Source organism: Pristiophorus japonicus, chromosome 4 (assembly GCF_044704955.1).
Source record: "Pristiophorus japonicus isolate sPriJap1 chromosome 4, sPriJap1.hap1, whole genome shotgun sequence".
Taxonomy (NCBI): Eukaryota; Metazoa; Chordata; class Chondrichthyes; family Pristiophoridae; genus Pristiophorus; species Pristiophorus japonicus.
In genome coordinates this window covers 309,067,059-309,084,284 of record NC_091980.1, presented here as the reverse complement: position 1 = coordinate 309,084,284, position 17,226 = coordinate 309,067,059, and the positions used below count along the sequence as shown (strand labels likewise).

General features: G+C 45.6%; 1 protein-coding gene across 2 annotated transcripts in view; it reads left to right on the top strand.

Moving 5' to 3' along the window:
* LOC139263503 (calmin-like) overlaps positions 1 to 17,226 on the top strand; it is a 98,690-nt gene that overhangs the window by 28,773 nt on the left and 52,691 nt on the right. The window contains exon 2 of one of the 2 annotated variants that reach the window (XM_070879684.1): positions 10,564 to 10,625. The exons of the other annotated variant lie outside the window; for it this stretch is intronic. Coding sequence (XP_070735785.1) covers positions 10,564 to 10,625 — 62 coding nt within the window. The remainder of the gene's footprint in view (positions 1 to 10,563; positions 10,626 to 17,226) is intronic. 2 annotated transcript variants of the gene reach the window in all.

The window sequence follows — 17,226 nt, the reverse complement described above, 5'->3', positions numbered from 1 at the left end:
GTTATAATATTTGTAGAAGTATAAATAAGGATTTATTGTCGATTTTAATAAGTTCCCTTCCCCCCCCCCTCCCCCCCACCTTGTTCTGGACGCCTAATTTGTAATCTGCGCCTGATTTTTTTAATGTGTAGAACAGGTTTTTTCAGTTCTACAAAAATCTTCACTTGCTCCATTCTACTTTAGTTTGGAGTACATTTTCACTGTGAAAACTTTCAAATCAGGCGTCAGTGGCCGGACACGCCCCCTTTTTGAAGAAAAGATTCTGTTCTAAACTAAAACTGTTCTACCTGACTAGAACTGCAGAAAAAAAAATGTGGAGAATTGCGATTTCTAAAATAGTCTGTTCTCCACCAGTTGCTCCTAAAAATCAGGCGCGAATCATGTGGAAACTTACAAGATAAAAGTTCATGAGATTGGGGGTAATATATTAGTATGGATAAAGGATTGGCTAACTAACAGAAAACAGAGTGTTGGGATAAATGGGTCATTTTCCAGTTGGCAAACTGTAACTAGTGGGATGCAGCAGGGATCAGTGCTAGGTTCACAAAATTATTTACAATCTATATTAATGACTTGGATGAAGGGACTGAGTGTAATGTAGCCAAGTTTGCAGATGATACAAAGATGGGTGGAAGAGCAAAGTGTGAGGAGGACACAAAAAAATCTGCAAAGGGATATAGACAGGTTAAATGAGTGGGCAAAACTGTGGCAGATGGAGTATAATGTGGGAAAATGTGAGGTTATTCACTTTGGCAGAAATAATAGAAAAGCAAATTATAATTGAAATGGAGAAAAATTGCAAAGTGCTGCAGTACAGAGGGACCTGGGGGTCCTTGTGCATGAAACACAAAATGTTAGTATGTAGGTACAGCAAGTGATCAGGAAGGAAAATGGAATGTTGGCCTTTATTGCAAGGGGGATAGAGTATAAAAGCAGAGAAGTCCTACTACAACTGTACAGGATATTGGTGAGGCCACACCTGGAGTAATGCGTACAGTTTTGGTCTCCGTATTTAAGGAAGGATATACTTGCATTGGAGGCTGTTCAGAGAAGGTTTACTTGATTGATTCTGGAGATGAGGTGGTTGACATGAGGATAGGTTGAGTAGGTTGAGCCTATACACATTTGAGAGGTGATCTTATTGAAACATATAAGATAATGAGGGGGCTCGACAAGGTGGATGCAGAGAGGATATTTCCACTCATAGGGGAAACTAAAACTAGGGGACATAGTCTTAGAATAAGGGCCACCCATTTAAATCTGAGATGAGGAGGAATTTCTTCTGATGGTTGTAAATCTATGGAATTCTCTGCCCCAGAGAGCTGTGGAGGCTGGGTCATTGAGTATATTTAAGGCGGAGATAGACAGATTTTTGAGGGAGTAAACTGTTATGGAGAGCGGTCAGGGAAGTGGAGCTGAGTCCATGATCGGATCAGCCATGATCTTATTGAATGGTGGAGCAGGCTCGAGGAGCCAAATGGCCTACTCCTCCTCCTATTTCTTATGTTCTGTTTTAAATGTGCGACCCCTTATTCTGAAACTATACCCTCTAGTTCTAGATTCCTCCACGAGGGGAAACATCCTCTCTGCATCTACCCTGTCAATCCCCCTCAGAATCTTGTCTCAATAAGATCACCTCTCATTCTTTACCACTTGTTTCAGCGCTGTGGCAGAAACCTGATTTGGAGAGAAGCACAAATGGAGTTGCAGGAAAGATGGGGCGTGGATTTGGCAGGCAACAACATGTTTTTTAATGAGCCCTATCGTATTTCTTCCGGGCTCGCAGCAGTGTCCTGGAGATTAATCTTCAATTTCTGGAAACTCCAGACCAATCCTGGAGATTTAACTGGCCTGCACCCTCGGAGCCAGACTGCCCATTTCAGAACCAGACTGGTCACATTATGCTCCATATCATGGATGTGGGTCGGATCTATTTTTTTTTTTTAAACTCATCTGATCAATGTCTTGGAGAGGGTGCAGAGGAGACTTACTAGAATGGTACCCGGGATGAGGGACTTTATTATGTGGAGAGACTGGAGAAACTGATGTTGTTCACCCTTAGAGCAGAGAAGGTTAATGAGAGATTTAATAGAGGTGTTCAAAATCATGAAGGACTTTAATGGAGTAAATAAGAAGAAACTGTTTCCAGTGGCAGAAGGGTCGGTAACCAGAAGATACAGATTTGAGGTGATTGCCAAAAGAACCAGAGACGACATGAGGAAACACTTTTTTTTTTATACAGTGAGTTGTTGTGCTCTGGTATGCCTAGAAGGGTGGTGGAGGCAGATTCAGTAGTAACTGGCGAAGGATTGGCATTTATTGCCTGACCTTAGATGCCCTTGAGAAGGTGGTGGTGAGCCACCGCCTTGAACCACTGCAGTCTGTGAGGTGAAGGTACTCCCAAAGTACTGGGAAAAGTAGCATAGTGGTTATGTTACTGGAGGCCAGGACTAATGATTCCGAGATGCAAGTTCAAATCCCATCACTGCAGCTGCAGAATTTAAATTCAGTTAATTAAATAAAAATCTGGAATAAAAAGGTAGTGTCAGTAATGGTGACCATGAAACTATTGGATTGTCGTAAAAAACCCATCTGGTTCACTAAAGTCCTTCAGGGAAGGAAATCTGCCGCCCTTACCTGGTTTGGCCTATGTGACTCCAGACCAACAGCAATGTGGTTGACTCTTAACTGCCCTCTGAAATGGCCTGGCAAGCCACTCAATTGTACACAACCACTATTACAACAAACAATCATAAGAATAAAACCGGGTGGACCACCCGGCATTGATCTCAGCACTGCCTACGGACACGACAATGGTACACCCAGCTCAGTCGACCCTACTCACGAACATCTCGGGACTTGTGCCAAAATTGGGGGAGCTGTCCCACAAACTAATCATACTCCGAATCATACCTTTCAATCAATGTCTCGGATACCTCCATCACCATCCCTGGGTTTGTCCTGTCCCAACGGCAGGACAGACTCACCAGAGTTGGCGGCACAGTGGCCTGCAGTCAGGAGTAGCTCTGGGAGTCCTCAACATTGAAGTCTTGTGGCTTCAGGTCAAGCATGGGTAAGGAAACTTCCTGCTGATTACCAGCTACTGCCCTCCCTCAGCTGATGAATCAGTACTCCTCCATGTTGAACACCACTTGGAAGAAGCATTAAGGGTAGCAAGGACACAGAATATACTCTGGTTGGGGGACTTCAATGTCCATCACAAAGAGTGGCTCAGTAGCACCACTGCTGGCCAAGTCTTGAACAACATAGCTGCCAGATTAGGACTGCGGCAGGTGGAGAGGGAGCCAATACAAGGGAAGAACCTACTTGACCTCATCCGCAACAATCTTCCTGTTGCAGATGCATCTATCTATGACAGCATTGGTAGCTGTGACCACCGCACAGTCCGTTTGGAGACAAAATTACATCTTCACACTGAGGACACCCTTCATTGTGTTGTGTGGCACTACTACTGTGCTAAATGGGATAGATTCAGAACAGATTTAGCAGCTCAAAACTGGGCATCCTTAAGGTACTGTGGGCCATCAGCAGCAGCAGAACTGTATTCCACCACAATCTGTAATCTCATGGCCTGGCACATCCCTCATTACCATCAAACCAGGGGACAAGTCTGGTTCAATAAGGAATGCAGAAGAGCATGTCAGGAGCAGCACCAGGCATACCTAAAGATGAGGTGCCAACCTAGTGAAGCTGCAACACAGGACTACATGCATGTTAAACAGTGGTAGCAGCATGCTATAGACAGATCTAAGCAAACTCTCAATCAACGGATCACATCAAAGCTTTGTAGTCCTGCCCACATCCAGTCGTGAATGGTGGTGGACAATTAAACAACTAATGTGAGGAGAAGGCTCAATGAATATTCCCATCCTAAATGATGACAGAACCCAGCAGGCAACTGTGAAAGATAAGACTGAAGCGTTTGCAACCATCTTCAGCCAGAAGTGCCGAGTGGATGATCCATATCAGTATCCTCCTGAGGTCCCCAGCATCACAGAAGCCAGTCTGCAGCCAATTTTATTCACTCCACGTGATATCAAGAAACGGCTGAGTGCACTGGATACAGCAAAAGTTATGGGCCCTGACAACATTCCTGCTGTCGTGCTGAAGAATTGTGCTCCAGAACTAGCCGCGCCTCTAGCCAAGCTGTTCCAGCACAGCTACAACACTGGCATCTATCCGACAATGTGGAAAACTGCCCAGGTATGTCCTGTCCACAAAAAGCAGGACAAATCCAATCCGACCAATTACCGCTCCATCAGTCTACTCTCCCTCATGAGCAAAGTAATGGAAGGTGTTGTCGACAGTGCTATCAAGCCGTACTTATTCACCAATAGCCTGCTCGCTGATGCACAGTTTGGGTTCTGCCAGTACCACTCGGCTCCAGGCCTCATTACAGCCTTGGTCTCAACATGGACAAAAGAGCTGAATTTCAGAGGTGAGGTGAGAGTGACTGTACTTGACATCAAGGCAACGTTTCACTGAGTGCGGCATCAAGGAGCCCCAATAAAATTGAAGTCAATGGGAATCGGGGTAAACTCTCCACTAGCTGGCGTCATACCGTGCACAAAGGAAGATGATTGTGGTGGTTGGAGGTCAATCATCACAGCCCCGGGACATCGCTGCAGGAGTACCTCAGGGCAGTGTCCTAGGCCCAACCATCTTCAGCTGCTTCATCAATGACCTTCCCTCCATCATAAGGTCAGAAGTGATGTTCGCTGATGTTTGCACAGTGTTCAGTTTCATTCGCAACTCCTCAGATAATGGAGCAGTCCATGCCTGAATACAGCAAGACCTGGACAACATTCAGGCTTGAGCTGATAAGTGGCAAGTAACATTTGCGCCACACAAGTGCCAGGCAATGTCTATCTTCAACAGGTGAGAGTCTAACCACAGCCCTTTGACATTCAACGGTATTACCATCACCGAATTATACCACCATCAACATCCTGGGGGGTCACCATTGACCAGAAACTTTAACTGGACCCGCCACATAAATACTGTTGCTACAAGAGCAGGTCAGAGGCTGGGTATTCTGCAACGAATGGCTCACCACCTCACTCCCCAAAGCCTTTCCATCATCCACAAGGCACAAGTCAGGAGTGTGATGGAATACTCTCCACTTGCCTGGATGAATGCAGCTCCAACAACACTCAAGAAGCTCGACACCATCCAGGGCAAAGTAGCCCACTTTGGGACCCCATCTACCACCTTCAACATTCACCCTCTCCACCACCGGCGTACCATGGCCGCAGTGTGTACCATCTACAAGATGCACTGTAGCAACTCGCCAAGGCTTCTTCAGCAGCACTTCCAAACCCACGACCTCCACCACCTAGTAGGACAAGGGCAACAGGAAATATATCGCTGCTCCTTCATCGTTGCTGGGTCAAAATGCTCCCTCCCCAACAGGACTGTGAGAGTACCTTCACTACACGGACTGCATCGATTCAAGAAGGCGGCTCACCACCGCCTAGTTCAGTCTTGGGGATGGGTAATAAATGCTGGCCTTGCCAGCGACGCCCACATCCCAGGAACGAATAAAGAAAAAAAAGTGCTGTTGGGTCGGGGGGGTTCCAGGTGATGATGATGGAACGGCGATATATGTCTGAGGTTGCTTGGCGCTGGTTGAGCAGTATCCCAGCTAGGGCTCTCATGAGTGAAAACCCTAATTCTTTTTAAACCAGCACTTGCATCACTTGTAAAGCTTAAAGCTATCATTTGTTTATTTATTTCTAGTAAGACGTATAATCATATTGCATCTGTCTCTTTACCAAACAATACCCAGGTGTAAGGGAAAGACTGTTGATGTCCTCAACACTTCTACCATTCAAAATCATGGCTCTGGCGAAATCAGTCATTTAAGAAAAACAGTAATTAAAATATTTTAAGTGTAAAAATGTGTGTGAGAAATAAAATTACGCAATTTACATAAAGCTCACAGCCTTTTCAGGAAGCTTTTAATATAGTCAGATTAAAATAGCTAATGTGGCAGATGGGTCCAGGGAATGCCAACTCACTATTACTGGGGTCTGTTCTGTTTTTGATTTTTACAAAGAGGCCAACCTCTTGTTTAATCATTCATGGTATTCCTTGCACCTCTTGATTTGGATGAAGGCGCTATCATCCAAAAACACAGCGTCCGTTTCCACATGTATGCTGATGACACCCAGTACTACATCACTTCTCTCGTCCCCTTCATGGTCTCTAACTTGTCAGACTGCTTGTCCAACATCCAGTACAGGATGAGCAGAAATATCCTCCAACTAAATATTAGGAAGATCTAAGCCATTGTCTTCCTTCCCTAGTCACCGACTCCATCTCTCTCCCTGGCCACTGTCTGAGGCTGAACAAGACTGTTCACAAGCTTGGTGTCATATCTGACCCCGAGATGAGCTTCGAACCACATATCTGCACCATTTAATAAGACCGCCTATTTTCCGTAATATCGCCTGACTCCGCTCCACCTCAGCTCATCTGCTGAAACTCTCATCCATGCCTTTGTTACCTCTAGACTTGACTATTCCAATGCACTCCCTGGGCAGCCTCCCACATTCTACCCTCCGTAAACATGACTCAGCTGCCCGTGTCCTAACTCGTACCAAGTCTTCTATGAAGCACCTTGGGATGTTTTACTATGTTAAAAGCGCTATGTAAATACATGTTGTTATTACATTACAGTCTTTTGCTTGATTCCCCAATGAGATAGAAAGAGCTTGCATTTAGGACGTCCCAGAGCATTTCACTGCCCATGAATAATTTTTGACGTACAGTAATCATGTGTAGGTGAATGTTCAGTGGCCAATTCATCGTGGACTGTGGTGCTGAGCCAAACAGACTGGGAAGGTCATGGGTTTTGTTGCCCGTCTGTGTATAATTGGGATATCACTAAGGATCTCCAGCGCTGCTTAATTCAGTTGTTTTCTGGTGATTATCAATTGGCCCCTGATGGGACGTGCATGTGGTCACGGAATGAGAGCATAAGAACATATGAAATAGGAACAGGATGAGGGTTGACTGTGAAGATCTCCATGGCCAAACAGTCTCCTGAAGTGCACTGTCCAGTTTCATGGATGAAGAATGCTCACTGGGCTGAAAAGTTGGGAAGTTTTTTGACCGAATTGGAAAAGATTGCCCCTCCATCAGACTCTTTAGACCACTAGGTGGAGCTGAGTGTTGGTTCCAGTGTTGAAAAGGCTAGAAAGATGTGGGGGTGGAAATTTGGTCTGTTGCCGCCTCTGTTCATGCCCCGAAGGGCGGTAATGGCAGTGGTAATGATTTCCGGACGGGCAGCCAGCTTCCAGTGCCCCGCCGGGACATTTGCTGCCAGTTTTGCGTGGGCCCGGGAGAGTCGAGCTGGTGTGCAACACCCCCGGTTGCGACACCGTTCTGAAATTTGGTTACAGCGGGACCCGTAACGGGCCCTAATGAGACGTCTGGGAAAGCGGGCGGTCCAAGCTGTTCCGGCCACATTGAGGGAAGGAATAACCACCTGAGGTAAGTGTGATTGTTTATTTTTTTTATATTTGCGGTTTATGTTTGTGTGGTGAGCAAGGTATTGGGAATGTTTTTTGGGCATTTTCTTTTCACAGGGGGGCCTCTCTTGGGGCGCTCCGAGGCCGGTTCTTTAGCTCTGGATTTTCAGTTGCTCAGCCGGCCTAGCACCCTAAGAGAGGTGTAGAACGACACCCTTAGCGCTCAGCTCCACACTCGGTGCCCAGTTGATGAATTTTGAGGTTGCCGGCACAAAATTTACCGTCCCGCTGGCATTAGTGCCCGAATTAGCCTCCAACCAGATTTCCACCCCAAGGAGTTGCATCGAGTCTGCAGCACAGAAACAGGCCATTCGGCCTAACTTATCTATGCCGGCGTTTATGCACCACACGATTCTCCTCCCACCCCTCTTCATGTCGCACAATCTTCTTCCCCTGTTGTGTACAGAGTAATGATGAGGGTTTCTCGAGCTCAGCAGGAAACCTGTGGTAGAGATCTCTGGCTCTATGCACCGTGTGGCTGATTCACTCCTCCAGGTTGGAGCAATGATCTAATGTTGTTGTCTTACATTATTTTGTAATGCCTCCAGCATGTACTGAAACTGGAACGAGTTTCCATACTCACTGCAGTGCTGTGCAATGTAGAGAGGTCATGAATCTCTGTTCAGAACACTCCGAAGTACCTTCAACACCCAATCTTCTTCCCCTACAACCTTTTGTTCCCTCCTAACGGCAGCCAATTGGCACACAGCAAGATTCCATAATCAGCATTGAAATAAATGAGCAGATTATAGTGTTTGGTTGAGGGATAAATATTGGCTCGAACACTGGGGAAAACACTTCTTGTCTTCTTCAAAATAATGCCATGGGATCTTTTACTTCCCATTGGGTCCTTGGTTTAACTGGACCACCGACAGTGCAACACTCAGTACTGGTCTTTGTGCACCAGTCTCTGGCACTTGATCCCACAGCCAAGCTGACACTAAGTACTTTAAGTAATGCAAGTTGTTTGAAATCGCCCTGGCCAATGGGGACAGAGAGACAATCTCACTGAAGTGATTCTATTACCTGGAGTGGAGGCATGGTCATATGCATTTCCACTGCAGGGTGAATTGCCTCAAAGCACTTCACACTACGAATTACTCTTGGTTGTGTAGTGACTATTGTAGAGCGTAAAAGGGAAAAGAAAGTGGATCACTGGTACTGTGTCACGGAATTCTACATCTTACCCGTAGTGAGCCCCTTATCTCATTCGTGCCATGGCGGGATTGGGGGAGGTGGTGCTTTCCAGAGCGGGTGGAGGGCTGAGCAAATACACCTATGCTGCCCTCCAGTGATCATCAACTGCATTTATATAGCACCTTTAGCATAGTAAAACAGCACAGGAGTGTTAGCAGACATAAATTGACATCGAGCCAAGGAAGCAGACATGAGGGCAGGTGACCAAAAGCCTTGTCGCAGAGGTAGGTTTTAAGGAGTGCTTTAAAGGAGGAGAGAAAGGCAGAGAGGTTTAGGGAGGGAGTTCCAGAGCTTAAGGCCGATACGGCTGCAGGCAAGGCCCCCAATGGTGGGGTGATGAAAATCGGGGATACACAAGATGCCAGAATTGGAGGAGCGCAGAGATCTCGAAGGGTTGTAGGGCTGGAGGAGGTTACAGAGAAGCAGAAAGTACGTAGTTAAATATTTGTTTGTGTGGGGGGGGGGGGGTGGTAATATGTGGAAGGAGTAAACTATACGCACCTGAAAGCTTAGACAATCCCTCATGGTGAGAGAGAAGCAGGAGAAAAACATCTGTGGTCTCATTTAAATTCAGTTTCCATGCCAACGTAGCCCATGTAAAATAATTAATTGTGCAGTCATGTTAGCCTGAACCCATTGCTGTGCCCTTTGTGCATATTCCGAGCACACACTGAGGGAGCTGGCACACAAATAAACATGTTTTGATCTGAGGAAGCAGCCACTCGCCTGGAAAGCCTCCAGGATTTGACTGCAATGATTTTGTAGTTGGAGTCACTCTGCCGCCTGGTGGTGAATATTTTTGTTCTTTAATCATTAACTTGCGCAAAATTAGTTCCAAACTCTTTCTAGAGGGGAGCTTTTTTTTTATTACGCAGCGAGTTGTTGTGATTTGGAATGTACTGCCTGAAAGGCTGGTGGAAGAAGATTCAACAGTAACTTTCAAAAGGGAATTGGATAAATACTGGAAGGGAAAAGATTTGCAGGTCGATGGGTAAAGAGCAGAGGAGTGGAACTAATTGGATCACTCTTTCAAAGAGCCGGCACAGGCACGATGGGCCAGATGGCCGCCTTCTGTAGTTTATATGATTCTATGATGACATTTACTTTGGAATCATGTTTCTGGTGCTTTTTAACTCAGGCTATAAATATTTTGATTCTGATTTGAGATCGGTGATGCAGTAATGTCACAAGTCATGGCCGTAGAATCCTGGCTTCATTGATCTGAAGTGCTGATTGCATCGGTTGTTGGTGATGTCAGGGCACCAATTGTGCTGAAATCCAATCTACGGTTGCTGAGGTAAACTTGTTTAAAAGGGGGAAATGTTAGTCAGGCTTCCTGTTCCTAATCAACATCCAATGACTCCCATGTTGGAAAGTCTCTATAGGGCGACCACAGGTTCTGCCGTGATTCACTCCCTGGTCTCATAGCCTGTTGGCACTCACTGTCTAAGCTAGCGCATGAATAATGATGGCTCTGATGAATGGAGGGCCGCTGGTAACCCACACCAGGTTTTTGAATGGTAATCCTACATTACATCAGTGACTACTCTCGCAAAAATATTTCATTGGCTGTAAAGCACTTTCAGACGTCCGGTGGTCATGAAAGGCGCTGTATAAATGGAAGTCTTTCTTTCTGACAACGCATCAGGATTCCTAGGTCAGACTGAGATTACATTTTACAAACCAAACTGAAAATGTTTCAATCCCGGTTGGGATACCGCAATCCTGTCACGTGTGAGCAGGTGGGATAGTGCGTTCAGTCGATATGTATTTGTGATAACAGGCTGCTTGCTCCCTTGTGTTCCTTCAGTTGAAAGAGTGCGCACACAGAAGCGAACATTTACCCGATGGATCAACTTCCACTTGGACAGGGTGAGGGCAAACATTACATTCTATTTCTGGCTATGTAAACTTTGCTACACAATAATTATTTAGATATCTCACCAACAGCACACCTACACACACCTTTTTAAAAATAAATTTACACCACAGCCAACTATAAGAGTCATGAATATTATGTGTATTTTCCTATCTTTCCGGTTCTTTGTTGACCTATTTCTTCAAGTGTTATGTTTATGCTCTGTCCTCACAATTATATGTACTGAAATTGTGCATGTATGTATGCCAGTGCTGCAAATAAACCGCACCACCGATGTGAACTTGCATGCAGATTAACACAGTGTCACCTCATTTTTCTCTCTCTCTCTCTCTCCCGTACTTCAACTCCCCATCTCTCTTGCTGAGATACATAAGAACATAAGAATTAGGAACAGGAGTAGGCCATCTAGCCCCTCGAGCCTGCTCCGCCATTCAACAAGATCATGGCTGATCTGGCCGTGGACTCAGCTCCACTTACCCGCCCGCTCCCCATAACCCTTAATTCCCTTATTAGTTAAAAAATCAATCTATCTGTGACTTGAATACATTCAATGAGCTAGCCTCAACTGCTTCCTTGGGCAGAGAATTCCACAGATTTACAACCCTCTGGGAGAAGAAATTTCTTCTCAACTTGGTTTTAAATTGGCTCCCCCTTATTTTGAGGCTGTGCCCCCTAGTTCTAGTCTCCCTGACCAGTGGAAACAACCTCTCTGCCTCTATCTTGTCTATCCCTTTCATTATTTTAAATGTTTCTATAAGATCACCCCTCATCCTTCTGAACTCCAACGAGTAAAGACCCAGTCTACTCAATCTATCATCATAAGGTAACCCCCTCGTCTCCGGAATCAGCCTAGTGAATCGTCTCTGTACACCCTCCAAGGCTAGTATATCCTTCCTTAAGTAAGGTGACCAAAACTGCACGCAGTACTCCAGGTGCGACCTCACCAATACCCTATACAGTTGCAGAAGGACCTCCCTGCTTTTGTACTCCATCCCTCTCGCAGTGAAGGCCAACATTCCATTCGCCTTCCTGATTACCTGCTGCACCTCCAAAAAGAGTTTCATGCACAAGGACCCCCAGGTCCCTCTGCACTGCAGCATGTTGTAATTTCTTCCCATTCAAATAATATTCCCTTTTACTGTTTTGTTTTTTTTCCCCCCAAGGTGGATGACCTCACACTTTCCGACATTGTATTCCATCTGCCAAACCTTAGCCCATTCGCTTAACCTATCTAAATCTCTTTGCAGCCTCTCTGTGTCCTCTACACAACCCGCTTTCCCACTAATCTTTGTGTCATCTGCAAATTTTGTTACATTACACTCTGTCCCCTCTTCCAGGTCATCTATGTATATTGTAAACAGTTGTGGTCCCAGCACCGATCCCTGTGGCACACCACTAACCACCGATTTCCAACCCGAAAAGGACCCATTTATCCCGACTCTCTGCTTTCTGTTAGCCAGCCAATTCTCTATCCATGCTAATACATTTCCACTGACTCCACGTACCTTTATCTTCTGCAGTAACCTTTTGTGTGGCACCTTATCGAATGCCTTTTGAAAATCTAAATACACCACATCCATCGGTGTACCTCTATCCACCATGCTCGTTATATCCTCAAAGAATTCCAGTAAATTAGTTAAACATGATTTCCCCTTCATGAATCCATGCTGCGTCTGCTTGATTGCACTATTCCTATCTAGATGTCCCACTATTTCTTCCTTAATGATAGTTTCAAGCATTTTCCCCACTACAGATGTTAAACTAACCGGCCTATAGTTACCTGCCTTTTGTCTGCCCCCTTTTTTAAACAGAGGCGTTACATTAGCTGCTTTCCAATCCACTGGCCATGGGTGCCGGCTTTGCCCCAGTACCTGGCCCAAAGGGCCATTCTTCATGTCTGAGCTTAGACCACACGCAAACCCACCCCCCCAACCACACGCACGCACACAACCCCCACCCCGCACGCAACCCCTCCCACGCACATAAAATGCGAATCTGTAAGACTGAGGAAACGGGGCTTAGTATGTACTAAGCAAGGAGGTCTTCCTGTGCTGAATGGTATATACTTTAATGCAAGGAGTATAGCGAATAAGGCGGATGAGCTAAGAGCACAGGTAGATACTTGGGAGTATGACATTATAGCCATTACAGAAACATGGCTGAAAGAGGGACAGGTTTGACAGATCAATATTCCTGGCTACTGCACTTTTAGACAAGATAGAGAGGGGGGTAAAGCGGGGGGGGGGATTGCAGTACCAATTAAAGAAACTATAACAGCGGTGAGGAGGGATGATATGTTAGAGGGATCATTAACTGAGGCCATATGGGTCGAATTGAAAAAATAAAAAAGGGGCGATCACACTGCTGGGAGTGTATTAAAGACCCCCAAACAGTGGGAGGGAGATAGTGGAGCAAATATGTAGACAAATTGCCGTGCAGTCTAAAAACCATAGGGTAGTAATAGTAGGGGATTTTAACTATCCAAATATTGATTGGGACAAATTTAGTGTGAAGGGTATAGAGGGTGCGGAATTCTTGAAATTCATTCCAGAGAACTTTTTTAGTCAGTATGTAGCAAGTCCAACACGAGAGGGGCGGTCTTGGATTTAGTTTTGGGGAATGAAGTTGGGCAAGTTGAAGGGGTATCAGTGGGGGAGCATTTGGGTGCCAGTGACCATGGGCTCAAGTTTCAGCCCGAGTTGCTTCTATTTTTTTTTTTGGAGCAACTAATCTTGGAAATTGCAATTCTCGGCATTTAGTTTGCTCCAGTTCTAGTGAGTTAGAATAGTTTCATTGTAGAACAGATTTTTTTTTTCCAAAAGGGGGCATGTCCAGCCACTTGCATCTATTTTGCCAGTTTAGGCAGCGAAAACTTACTCCAAGCTAACTTAGAATGGAGTAAGTGTAGATTTTTGTACGCTCAGAAAAACCTTGCCTACACTTAGAAATCAGGCGTAGGGAACGAGAGATCGGGTGGGGGTGGAGGGGGAAGGGGGGTTTACAAACATTAAACACTTTACTTTTACAAATAAAGACCCATCAATAATAAATGATAAATAAATCAACCAATAAAATAAAAAATAAATAAAAAATAAAAAAATCAATCAATAAATAAATTAAGTTTCTACTCATCGACTGCAGCACCGGGAGCCCACCAACAGCGTGCTGGGATGGGGACCCCCAGTGTGTGTGTGTGTCTTTCTCTCTCTCTCTCTCTCTCTCTCTCTCTCTCTCTCTCTCTCTCTCTCTCTCTCTCTCTCTCTCTCTCTCTCTCTCTGTCAGTGCCTGTGTTTCTGACGGGGGGTAAGGATGGAGAAGCTGGGCGGGGCCGCCCCCAGCAAGATGCCAGATGGGCGGGCCCCGCCGACGACACCGTGGAGGAGGAGTGTGGGGGGGGTGGGTGGGCCCGGTCCCGAGCCCGACCTTCGCCCTGGCAGCCCATTCGGCTAGGGCTAGGGGGTGGCGTGCTTCGGGCCCCTCCCATACAGCCTTGGGGCCTGGAGCTACTGCACATGCACGCACACTCTAGCAGGCATGTGCAGAGGTGCCGGCACTGTTTTCAGTGCCGGGGCCTGGCTCCGCCCTCCACAAGTTCTGCTGCGCTGCGCCAAGCGACCGGATCGACCAGACGGAGGGGAGAAAACCAAGGTAAATAATAGGTGCCATTTCTGTTCTAAAAAGTCAGTGCGCCACACGGAGATAGAAACATAGAAAATAGGTGCAGGAGTAGGCCATTCGGCCCTTCGAGCCTGCACACCACCATTCAATAAGATCATGGCTGATCATTCCCTCAGTACCCCTTTCCTGCTTTCTCTCCATACCCCTTGATCCCTTTAGCCCTAAGAGCCATATCAAACTCCCTCTTCAATATATCCAATGAACTGGCATCAACAACTCTCTGCGGTAGGGAATTCCACAGGTTAACAACTCTCTGAGTGAAGAAGTTTCTCCTCATCAGTCCTAAATGGCCTACCCCTTATCCTAAGACACTGTCCCCTGGTTCTGGACTTGCCCAACATCGAGAACATTCTTCCTGCATCTAACCTGTCCAGTCCTGTCAGAATCTTATGTTTCTATGAGATCTCCTCTCATCCTTCTAAACTCCAGTGAATACAGGCCCAGTCGATCCAGTCTCTCCTCCATGTCAGTCCTGCCATCCCGGGAATCAGTCTGGTGAACCTTCACTGCACTCTCTCAATAGCAAGAATGTCCTTCCTCAGAATAGGAGACCAAAACTGAACACAATATTCCAGGTGAGGCCTCACCAATACCCTGTACAACTGCAGTAAGACCTCCCTGCTCCTATACTCAAATCCCCTAGCTATGAAGGCCAACATACCATTTGCCGCCTTCACTGCCTGCTATACCTGCGTGCCAACTTTCAATACCTGATGAACCATGACACCCAGGTCTCGTTGCACCGCCCACTTTCCTAATCTGCCATTCAGATAATATTCTGCCTTTGTGTTTTTGTCCCCAAAGTGGATAACCTCACATTTATTATACTGCATCTGCAATGCATTTGCCCACTCTCCTAACCTGTTCCAGTCACCCTGCAGCTTTTTAGCGTCCTCCTCACAGCTCACACTGCCACCCAGTTTAGTATCATCTGCAAACTTGGAGATATTACACTCAATTCCTTCAACTAAATCATTACTGTATATTGTAAAGAGCTGGGGTCCCAGCACTGAGCCCTGCGGTACTCCACTAGTCACTGCCTGCCATTCCGAAAAGGACCCGTTTATCCAGACTCTCTGCTTCCTGTCTGCCAACCAGTTCTCTATCCATGTCAGTATATTATCCCCAATACCATGTGCTTTGATTTTGCACACCAATCTCTTGTGTAGGACCTTGTCAAAAGCCTTTTGAAAGTCCAAATACACCATTGGTTCTCCCTTGTCCACTCTACTAGTTACATTCTCACAAAATTCCGGAAGATTTGTCAAACCTTTCATAAATCCATGCTGACTTGGACCGATCCTGTTACTGCTTTCCAAATGCGCTGCTATTTCATCTTTAATAATTGATTCCAACATTTTCCCCACTACTGATGTCAGGCTAACCGGTCTATAATTATCCATTTTCTCTCTTCCCTCTTTTTTTAAAAAGTGGTGTTACATTAGCTACCCTCCGGTCCATAGGAACTGATCCAGAGTCGATAGACTGTTGGAAAATGATCACCAATGCATCCACTATTTCTAGGGCCACTTCCTTAAGTACTCTGGGATGCAGACTATCAGGCCCCGGGGATTTATCGGCCTTCAATCCCAACAATTTCCCTAACACAATTTCCTGCTCTATAATATCCTTCAGTTCCTCCTTCTCACTAGACCCTCGGTCCCCTAATATTTCCGGAAAGTTATTTGTGTCTTCCTTCGTGAAAACAGAACCAAAGTATTTGTTTAACTAGTCTGCCATTTTTTTGTTCCCCATTATAAATTCACCTGAATCTGACAGCAAAGGGATCTTTTTCTCTTCACATATATATATATATATAGAAGCTTTTGCAGTGAGTTTTTATGTTCCCAACAAGCTTCCTCTCGTACTCTATTTTCCCCCTCCAAATTAATCCCTTTGTCCTCCTCTGCTGTATTACAAAATTCTCCCAGCCCTCAGGTTTGCTGCTTTTTCTGGCCAATTTAGATGCCTCTTTTCTTTTCTTTAATTTCCCATGTTAGCCACGGTTGAGTCACCTTCCCCATTTTATTTTTACTCCAGACAGGGAGGTACAATTGTTGAAGTTCATTCATGTTATCTTTAAATGTTTGCCATTGCCTATCCACCGTCAACCCTTTAAGTATCACTCGCTAGTCTATTCTAGCCAATTCATGTCTCATACCATTGAAGTTATCTTTCCCCAAGTTCAGGACCCTCGTCTCTGAATTAACTGTGTCACTCTCCATCTTAATAAAGAATTCTACCATATTATGGTCGCTCTTCCCCAAGGGGCCTCGCACAAGATTGTTAATTAGTCCTTTCTCATTACATCATCCAGTCTAGGATGGCCAGCCCTCTAGTTGGTTCCTCAACATATTGGTCTAGAAAACCATCCTTAATACACTCCAGGAAATCCTCCTCCACCACATTGCTACCAGTTTGGTTAGTCCAGTCAATATGTAGATTAAAGTCGCCCATGATAACTGCTGTACCTTTATTGCACTCATCCCTAATTTCTTGTTTGATGCTGTCCCCAACCTCATTACTACTGTTTGGTGGTCTGTACATAACTCCCACTAGCGTTTTCTGCCCTTCGGTATTCCGCAGCGCCACCCATACCGATTCCACATCATCCAAGCTAAGTGTCCTTCCTTACTATTGCATTAATTTCCTCTTTAACCAGCAATGCCACCCTACCTCCTTTTCCTTTCTGTCTATCCTTCCTAAATGTTGAATAGCCCTGGATGTTGAGTTCCCAGCCTTGGTCACCCTTGAGCCATGTCTCCATGATGCCAATTACATCATATCCGTTAATTGCTGTCTGCGCAGTTAATTCGTCCACCTTATTCCGAATACTCCTCGCATTGAGGCACAGAGCCTTCAGGCTTGTCTTTTTTACACACTTTGCCCCTTTAGAATTATGCTGTAATGTGGCCC